The sequence below is a fragment of the Mobula birostris genome, chromosome 4, assembly GCF_030028105.1.
Source record: "Mobula birostris isolate sMobBir1 chromosome 4, sMobBir1.hap1, whole genome shotgun sequence".
Taxonomy (NCBI): domain Eukaryota; kingdom Metazoa; phylum Chordata; class Chondrichthyes; order Myliobatiformes; family Myliobatidae; genus Mobula; species Mobula birostris.
The window spans coordinates 206,312,401-206,322,485 of NC_092373.1; the positions used below are offsets into that span (position 1 = coordinate 206,312,401).

Sequence of the window (10,085 nt, forward strand, 5' to 3'; positions counted from 1 at the left end):
ACCTTACTTTCCCTTTTCTATTTTCTATTTATGATTTATAATTTAAATTGTTAATATTTACTATCGATTTGTAATCCAGGGAGCGCGAAGCGCAGAATCAAATACCGCTGTGATGATTGTATGCTCTAGTATCAATTGTTTGGTGACAATAAAGTAAAGTTAAGTAATGCATTTTGGTAAAACGGAACAATAGTACGGACTATTATCTAAATGGGGAGAAGGTTCAAACATCAGAGGTGCAGGGGGACTTAGGAGTCCTTGTGCAAGACCCAGATGGTTAATTTACAAGTTGAGTCTATGGTAAGGAAGGCAAATGCAATGTTGGTATTTATTTCAAGGGGAGTAGAATATAAAAACAAGGAGATAATGCTGAGCCTCTATAAGACACTAGTCAGGCCGTACTTCGAGTATTGTCAATGGTTTTGGGCCCCATATCTCAGAAAGGATGTGTTGTCATTGGGGAGAGTCCAGAGGAGGTTCACAAGGATGATTCCAGGAATAAAGGGGTGAACGTATGAGGAGCACTTGGCAGCTTTGGGCCTGAACTCACTGGAATTTAGGAGAATGCGTGGGGATCTCATTGAAACTTACTGAATGTTGAAAGGACTAGATAGGGTGAATGTGGAGAGGGTGTTTCCTACGGTGGGGGTATCCAGAACTAGAAGGCACAGCCTCAAAACTGAGGGGTGACCTTTTAGAAACATAGAAAATAGGTGCAGGAGTGGGCCATTCAGCCCTTCGCGCCTGCACTGCCATTCAGTATGATCATGGCTGATCATCCAACTCAGAACCCTGTACCAGTCTTCCCCCCCATACCCCCGATCCCTTTAGCCACAAGGGCAATATCTAACTCCCTCTTAAATATAGCCAATGAACTGGCCTCAACTGTTTCCTGTGGCAGAGAATTCCACAGATTCACCACTCTCTGTGTGAAGAAGTTTTTCCTAATCTCGGTCCTAAAAGGCTTCCCCTTTATCCTCAAGCTGTGACCCCTCGTTCTGGACTTCCCCAACATCGGGAACAATCTTCCTGTATCTGGCCTGAACAATCCCTTTAGGATTTTATATGTTTCAATAAGATCCCCTCTCAATCTTCTAAATTCCAGAGAATATAAGCCGAGTCAATCCAGTCTTTCATCATATGAAATTATCCTGCCATCCCAGGAATCAATCTGGTGAACTGTCTTTGCACTCCCTCTATGGCAAGGATGTCTCTCCTCAGATTAGGGGACCAAAACTGTACACAATACTCCAGGTGTGTTCTCACCTAGGCCTTGTACAACTGCAGTAGTACCTCCCTGCTCCTGTACTCGAATCCTCTTGCTATGAATGCCAGCATACCATTTGCCTTTCTCACTGCCTGCTGTACCTGCATGCCTACTTTCAGTGACTGATGTATAAAGACACCCAGGTCTCGTTGCACCTCCGCTTTTCGTAATCGGCCACCATTCAGATAATAATTTGTTTTCCTGTTTTTGCCACCAAAGTGGATAACCTCACATTTATCTACATTAAATTGCATCTGCCATGAATTTGCCCACTCACCTAATCTATCCAAGTCACCTTGCATCCTCTTAGCATCCTCCTCACAGCTAACACTGCCACCCAGCTTCGTGTCATCCGCAAACTTGGAGATGCTGCATTTAATTCCCTCATCTAAGTCATTCATATATATTGTAAACAACTGGGGTTCCAGCACTGAGCCTTGTGGTACCCCACCAGTCACTGCCTGCCATTCTGAAAAGGTTCCGTTTATTCCCACTCTTTGTTTCCTGTCTGCCACCCAATTCTCTATCCACATCAATACCTTACCCCCAGTACCGTGTGCTTTAAGTTTGCACACTAATCTCCTGTGTGGGACCTTGTCAAAAGCCTTTTGAAAATCCAAATATACCACATCCACTGGTTCTCCCCTATCCACTCTACTAGTTACATCCTCAAAAAATTCTGGGAGATTCGTCAGACATGATTTTCCTTTCAAAAATCCATGCTGACTTCGTCTGATGGTTTCACCGCTTTCCAAATGTGCTGTTATCACATCTTTGATAACTGACTCTAGCATTTTCCCCACCATCGATGTCAGGCTAACCGGTCTATAATTCCCTGGTTTCTCTCTCCATCCTTTTTTAAAAAGTGCGGTTACATTAGCCACCCTTCAATCCTCAGGAACTAGTCCGGAATCTAAAGAGTTTTGAAAAATTATCACTAATGCATCCACTATTTCTTGGGCTACTTCCTTAAGCACTCTGGGATGCAGACCATCTCGCCCTAGGGATTTATCTGCCTTTAATCCCTTCAATTTACCTAACACTATTTCCCTACTAACATGTATTTCCCTCAGTTCTTCCATCTCACTAGACCCTCGGTCCCTTACTATTTCCGGAAGATTATTTATGTCCTCCTTAGTGAAGACAGAAACGAAGTAGTTATTCAATTGGTCTGCCATGTCCTTGTTCCCCATGATCAATTCACCTGTTTCTGACTGTAAGGGACTTACATTTGTCTTGACCAATCTTTCTTTTCACCTCTTTATAAAGGCTTTTACAGTCAGTTTTTATGTTCCCTGCCAGCTTTCTCTCATAATCGTTTTTCCCTTTCCTAATTAAACCCTTTGTTCTGCTTGACTCTGAATTTCTCCCAGTCCTCAGGTGAGCCACTTTTTCTGTCTAATTTGTATGTTTCTTCTTTGGAATTGATACTATCTCTAATTTCCCTTGTCAGCCTAAACAAGATAAGTGCCCGTGGAATTACAGGGAAGTTACTAGCATTGGTGGCGCATTGGCTAATCAGCAGAAAACAGAGAGTGAGAATAAAGAGATCCTATTCTGGCTGGCTGCCAGTTACCAGTAGAGTTCCACAGGGGTCAGTGTTGGGACTGTTGCTTTTTACAATGTATGTCAATGATTTGGACTATTGGATTAATGGATTTGTAGCTAAATTTGCTCATGATACAAAGATAGATGGAGGAGTGGGTAGTGTTGAGAAAATGGAGAGCCCACAGAGAGACTTAGATAGTTTAAGGGAATGGACGAAGAAGTGGCAAATGAAATACAATGTTGGAAAGTGCATGATCATGCACTTTGGTGGGAGAAATAAACGAGCAGACTATTATTTAGATGGGGAGGAAATTCAAAATGCAGAGATGCAAAGGAACTTGGGAGTCCTTGTGCAGGATACCCTAAAGGTTAACCTCCCAGTTGAGTCAGCGACGAAGAAGGTGAATGTAATGTTGGCATTCATTTCTAGAGGCATAGAATATAAGAGCAGGGATGTGAAGTTGAGGCTCTATCAGGAACTCAAGGGACCACACTTGGAATATTGTGTGCAGTTTTGGGCTCCATATTTTAGAAAGGATATACTGACACTGGAGAGGGTTCAAAGAAGATTCATGAGAATGATTCCAGGAATGAAAGGGTTACCATATGAGGAACGTCTGGCAGCTCTTGGGCTGTATTCCCTGGAGTTCAGGAGAATGGGGGGGGGGGTTATTTCCCATGGTAAAGGAGTTGAGGACACGAGGGGATGACTTCAGGATGAAAGGACGTCCATCTAGAACAGAGATGCGGAGAAATTACTTTAGTCAGAAGGTGTTAAATCTCTGGAATTTGTTGCCATGAGCAGTTGTGGAGGCCAAGTCATTGGGTGCATTTAAAGTAGAGGTAGATAGGTTCTTGATTAGCCAGGGCATCAAAAGGTATGAGCAGTAGGCACGGGGTTAGGGATAACTGGAAGAATTGAATCAGCCCATGACTGAATGGGGGAGCAGACTCAATGGGCCAAATGGCCTACTTCCGCTCCTATATCTTATGGTCTAATGTGTAGCCTGCTCTCTCACTGGGACTTCTACGCATTGATGAAAGAAACTTTCCTGAACACATTTGACAAACTCTGTCCCATCTAGTCATTTGACAGTATGAGAGTCAAAGTTAAAATCACCTACTATAGCAACCTTACATTTCTTGCAACAGTCTGCGATCTCCTTTTCAAGTTTGTTCCTCTAATTCTGTCGGACTGCTGCTGGTATGTTAATGTGGTCATAGCTTTCTGAGTGTGGCATCAAGGTTGCTGAGCTGAAATGGAGCTAATGGGAATTAGGGGGAAAACCCTCCACTGGTCGGAATCATACCTGACACAAAGGAAGACGGTTGTGGTGGTTGGAGGACAATCATCTCATCCTCAGGACATCACTGCGGGAGTTCCTCAGGCAAGTGTCTGAGGGACAACCATCTTCATCTGCTTCAGCAGTGACCTTCCTTCTGTCATAAGGTCAGAAGTGGGGATGTTCGCAGATGACAGCACAACGTTCTGCACCATCCGTGACTCCTCAGATAGTGAAGCAGTTCATACCCAAATGCAGCAGGAGCTGGACAATCTCCAGGTTTGGGCTGACAAGTGGCAAGTAACATTCAAGCCACACAAGTGCCAGGCAATGACCATCTCCAACAAGAGAGGCTCTAACCATCATCCCTTAACATTCAGTGGCACCACCATCACTGAATCCCCTACTATCAACATCCTGGGGTTATCTTCGACAGGAAACTGAACTGCTCTCGCCATTTCGACACCATGAGTACCAGAGCAGGTCAAAGGCTGGGAACCCTGTGGAGTGTAACTTACCTTCTGATTCCCCAAAGCCTGTCCACTCAGGTCAGGAATACTCACCACTCGCCTGGGTGAGTGCAGCTCCATCAACACTCAAGAAGCTTGACATCATCCAGTACAAGGCAGCCCACTTGATTGGTAACCCTTCCCAAAGCATCCAGTCCCTCCACCATCGACGAACAGTTCCAGTGTGTACTATCTACAAGATGCTCTGCAGCAACACACCACAGTTCCTAAGGAAGCACCTTCCAGACCCACAACTGCTACCGTCTGGAAGAACAAGAGCAGCAGATACCTGGGAACACCACCACTTGGAAATCCCCCTCCAAATCACTCACCATCCTGACCTGGAAACATATCACTTTCCCTCATTGTCACTGGGTCAAAATCATGGAATCCCCTCCCTAACAGCACTGTGGGTGTCCCCACACCTCGGGGACTGCAGCAGATCAAGAAGGCAGCTCATCGCCACATGAGGCAACTAGGGAAGGGCCTTGTTGCCCCATGCCTCATCAGACCAGTTATCCACTTTGTCCTGACCGAGCACTGAACTGATATTATCTCTGACGAGGAACACCACCCCTCCTCCTTTAATCCATCCCACCCTGTCACAATTAATACAACAGAACCCCGGAATGTTGAGCTGCCAGTCCTGCCCCCTCCTGCAACCAGGTCTCACCAATGGCTACAATGTCTGAGTCCCAGGTGTTGATCCATGCCTTCAGCTCACCTGACCTCCTACGATATTTCCTGCATTGAAAACGACTGTATGCAGCTCAGGACACCAGTCGTGTTCTCAACATTATTTATCGATTAGTGTCATTATCAATTTGTTGTCTTTCTGTGTGTATTTGCAGAATGTACTGACTTTCTCACACTGTCTTTGTTTTTCATTGATTCTGTGAATGCCCGCAGGAAAATGGATCATATGTAGATTGATAATAAATTTATTTTGAAGTTTGAATATTTCCGTGTGTTTCTCTGTGTACAAACGTGCGTCATAAGGTCCTCTGGCCAAACACCACATCCCTCCCGACCTCGGAGCGTGTGTTGTCAAAGTCCTTTTAACGGTGGGACGTTGTTCTCTGAGCTGAGCGTGTATTCTGAGAAACGTCCCGTCACAGTACACACGGAACATGGATCGCCTACAGCTCAGTTCCATTATCTCCGTCCTCTCCTCTCTCACCTCCCATCCTCTCTGGTTCGTGGCTTCCATCCTCCTTTACTTGGTGGTCCGGTTACAGAGCAAGAGCTGCTGGAGACCCAGGGATTGCCCCGTGGATCTCAACGGCAAGACGGCCATCGTCACCGGATCCAACACAGGTAACGAAACTGTAGCGCCGCTCCAAATCCCGTGTCGGACCGGAGCGGAGGCTGCCGATCCTTCCGAATCTCAGGGTTCTGTGCAAGGGTTGGTCCAGGGGCTGAGGGGAGATTCCGTCCCGCACCCCGAGGGCCGAGGATCCGGAACTTGGAACATTTTGCTGATGGTCAAATGCTTCCCGACGTCTGCTGCAGAATTCTCCAAGTTGGGAATCCCGGCAGAGAAATAGAGATCGCAGGGAGAGGCCAGTGAGTGAGGTTGTAGCTCTAATCCTCAACCCAAAATCCTCTTCCTTCCCCCATACAACCCATTCTCGCTCTCTCCACCCACCTGAGCCCTCTCACTGACCCTTCTGCATAGATACCCCTCACCCTCCCTCCCCCACCCACACACCCATCCCCACACTCAACCCCTCCCGCTCTCCCCCACCCACAGTCAACCCTCCCTCCCCCACCCACACTCAAACCCTCCCTCCCTCCCCCACCCACACTCAACCCCTCCCTCCCTCACCCACACTCAACCTTCCCTCCCTCCCTCCCCTACCCACACTCAACCCCTCCCTCCCTCACCCACACTCAAACCCTCCCTCCCTCCCCCACCCACACACCCATCCCCACGCTCAACCCTTCCCGCTCTCCCCCTTATCCTCGCCCCCACACTCAACCCCTCCCGCTCTCTCCCGCACACTCAACCCCCCTCGCTCTCTCCCCCACACTCGAACCCCCTCGCTCTCTCCCCCACACTCAACCCCCCTTGCTCTCACCCCCACACTCGACCCCCCTTGCTCTCACCCCCACACTCGACCCCCCTCGCTCTCTCCCCCACACTCAACCCCCCTCGCTCTCTCCCCCACACTAAACCCCCCCTCGCTCTCTCCCCCGCACTCACCAGAGGTCATGGTACATGTTGGTACCAATGACACAGGCAGGAGAGGGGTAGAGGTCCAGTGCAGTAAGTTGAGGGAGTTGGGAAGGAGGCTAGAGAGCAGAATCTCCAAGGTGGTCATCTCCGATTACTCCCAGTGCCACGAGCTGGTGAAGGTCGGAACAGGAAGATGGAGCAGCTGAATGAGTCGCTGAGCAGACGGTGCAGGGTGCAGGGTTTCAAGTTCCTGGATAAGTGAACCTTTTCTGGGAAGGGGTGACCTGTACAAGTGGAATGAGTTGCACCTGAACTGGAGGGGAACCAATATCCTGGGAGGGAGGTTTGCTAATGCTACTGGGGAGGGTTTGAATTATATATGCGGGGGCATGGGAACCATAGTGAAAAAGTAGAGAATGGGCCAGTTGGTTCACAGGTAGAGACATCTCGTAGGGGGTTTGTGAGGAAGGACAGGCAGTTGTTAGAGCAAAGATGCAATCAGCCTGATGGTTTGAGATGTGTCTATTTTAATGCAAGGAGTATCATAAAACTAGATTAAACTAGAGCGTGAATCAATATGTGGAACTATGATATTGTGGCCATTACAGAGACTTGGATGTCTCAGGAGCAGGAATGGCTGCTGAGTGTTCCAGGCTTCAGATGTTTCAAAAAGAACAGAGAGGGAGGCAAAAGAGGTGGGGGAGTGGCATTGTTAATCAGAGATAGTGTCACGGCTGCAGAAAAGGAGGAAGTCATGGAGGGATTGTCTACTGAGTCATTCTGGGTGTAAGTTAGAAACAGGAAGGGGGCAACAACTCCACTGGGAGTTTTTATAGACCCCCTAATAGTAGCAGAGATATTGAGAAGCAGATAGGGAGGCAGATTCTGGAATAGTTCAATAATAATAGAGTTGTTCTGATGATTGATTTTAACTTTCCAAATATTGTCTGATGAATATTGACATATGACACAAAGGTTGGAGGTGTATAACACAGAGGTTGGAGGTGTTGTGGATAGTGTGGAGAGCTGTCAGAGGTTACAGCGGGACATGGATAGGATGCAAAACTGGGCTGAGAAGTGGCAGATGGAGTTCAACCCAAATAAGTGTGAAGTGGTTCATTTTGGGAGGTCAAGTACAATGGCAGAATATAGTATTAATGGTAAGACTCTCGGCAGTCTGGAGGATCAGAGGGATCTTGGAGTCCGAGTCCATAGGACGCTCAAAGCAGATGCGCATGTTGACCTTGTGGTTAAGAAGGCGTATGATATATTGGCCTTCATCAATCGTGAAGTTGAATTTAGGAGCCGAGAGGTAATGTTGCAGCTATATAGGACCCTGATCAGACCCCACTTGGAGTACTGTGCTCAGTTCTGGTCACCTCACTACAGGAAGGATGTGGAAACCATAGAAAGGGTGCAGAGGAGATTTACAAGGATGTTGCCTGGATTGGGGAGCATGCCTTATGAAAATGGGTTGAGTGAGCTTGGCCTTTTCTCCTTGGAGCGACGGAGGATGGGAGGTGACCTGATAGAGGTGTTTAAGATGATGAGAGGTATTGATCGTGTGGGTAGTCAGAGGCTTTTTCCCAGGGCTGAAATGGCTAACATGAGAGGACACAGTTTTAAGGTGCTGGGGAGCAGGTACAGAGGAGAAGTCAGGGGTAAGTTTTTTACACAGAGAGCAGTGAGTGCATGGAATGGGCTGCCGGCAATGGTGGGTGGAGGCGGATACAATAGGGTCTTTTAAGAGACTTTTGGATGGGTACATGGAGCTTCGAATAATAGGGAGCTATGGGTAACCCTGGTAATTTCTAAGGTAGGGACATGTTCGGCACAGCATTGTGGGCCGAAGGGCCTGTACTGTGCTGTAAGTTTTCTATGTTTTCTATCTCCTCAGAGCAAGGGGTTTGGATGAGGTGGACTTTGTTAGGTGTGTTCAGGAAGGTTTCCTGACACCATATGTAGATAAGCCAGCTAGAAGAGAGGCTGTACTTAATCTAGTATTGGGAAATGAACGTGGTCGGGTGTTGGATCTCTCCGTGGGAGAACACTTTGCCGGTAGTGATCACAACTCTATCTCCTCTACCTTAGCGCTGGAGATGGATAGGAGCAGACAATTTGGGAAAACATTTAATTGGGGTAGGGGGAAATATGATGCTATTAGGCAGAAACTTGGGAACATAGATTGGGAGCAGATGTTCTCAGGGAAATGCACAGCAGAAATGTGGCAAATGTTCAGGGAACATTTGTATGGAGTTCTACATCAGTATTCCATTGAGACAGGGAAAGGATGGTAGGGTTAAAGAACCATGGTGCACAAAGTATGTAGAAAATCCAGTTAAGAAGAAAAGAAAAGCTTGTGAAAGGTTCAAGAAACTCGGTACTGTAGAGCTCCAGAAAATACAAGGTTGCCAGGAAGGAGCTTAAGAAGGAAATTAGGAGAGCCAGAAGGGGCCATGAGAAGGCCTTGGCGGACAGGATTAAGGAAAACCCCAAGGCATTCTACAAGTATGTGAAGAGCAAGAGGATGAGTCGAGTGAGAATAGCACCAACCAGGAGCGAGAGAGGAAACGTGTGCGTGGAGCCAGAGGAGGTAGCGGAGATACTTAATGAATACTTTGCTTTCAGTATTCACCGGTGAAAAGGATTTTGGCGATTGTAGGGATGATTACAGAGGACTGAAAAGCTTGAGCATATAGTCATTAAGAAAGAAGAGCTGGGAGAGAGAGAACCTGTGGTTTGTGGGTTGTCGGATGAAATGCGAAGCCTTTGGAGTAACTTTGGTCTGTCTTTGCTATTGTTTAGCACACGCTGGGACTCGGTGATGGTCCTGATGCTCATTTATTTTTGCTGGGAGGGGAGGGGGGATTGTTGCTCGTTGCTGCTTGCGCGGGGGGGTGGGGGTGGATCATGGCCCTTCCTTGGTTCCAAACAGAGGCATAGGGATATTTTTGGCATCATCAGGTACCTTTAGTAATTGGCATTCAGTCGACTTCATTGCCAGGGACATGGCATGCAAATGGTGGATAGACGTCCAGCAAATTGTAACTGTCCCAGCTAATCACACCCCCACAATGCTGGCCCTCCTGCTTTTACCAATGTGGCTTGTTGGTTGTTGTATTTCACTGTCATGAACGTCATTCCCACAGAAGGAATTTTTTCTCCAGTACAAATTCCAAAGCCAGGTTATGTTTTATATTTATACAGTAAATTTTGGGCAATAGACAACAGCTAAACATACTTGGTGAGTGATTTCAAGAAGCACCTGTCACACCTTCAAAGAATTCATTCTGGCTTGT

General features: G+C 47.1%; 1 protein-coding gene across 3 annotated transcripts in view; it reads left to right on the forward strand.

Annotated features, from left to right (window-relative positions):
* The first annotated feature begins 5,634 nt into the window (after positions 1 to 5,634).
* Positions 5,635 to 10,085, forward strand: part of LOC140196905 (retinol dehydrogenase 11-like) — a 17,094-nt gene continuing 12,643 nt past the window's right edge. For 2 of the 3 annotated variants that reach the window (XM_072256831.1, XM_072256833.1), the window contains exon 1: positions 5,636 to 5,924. In XM_072256831.1, coding sequence (XP_072112932.1) covers positions 5,738 to 5,924 — 187 coding nt within the window. In that variant the 5' untranslated portion in view covers positions 5,636 to 5,737. Of the gene's footprint in view, positions 5,925 to 10,085 lie in introns of all 3 variants that reach the window. The other variant, XM_072256832.1, reaches the window with a different exon arrangement.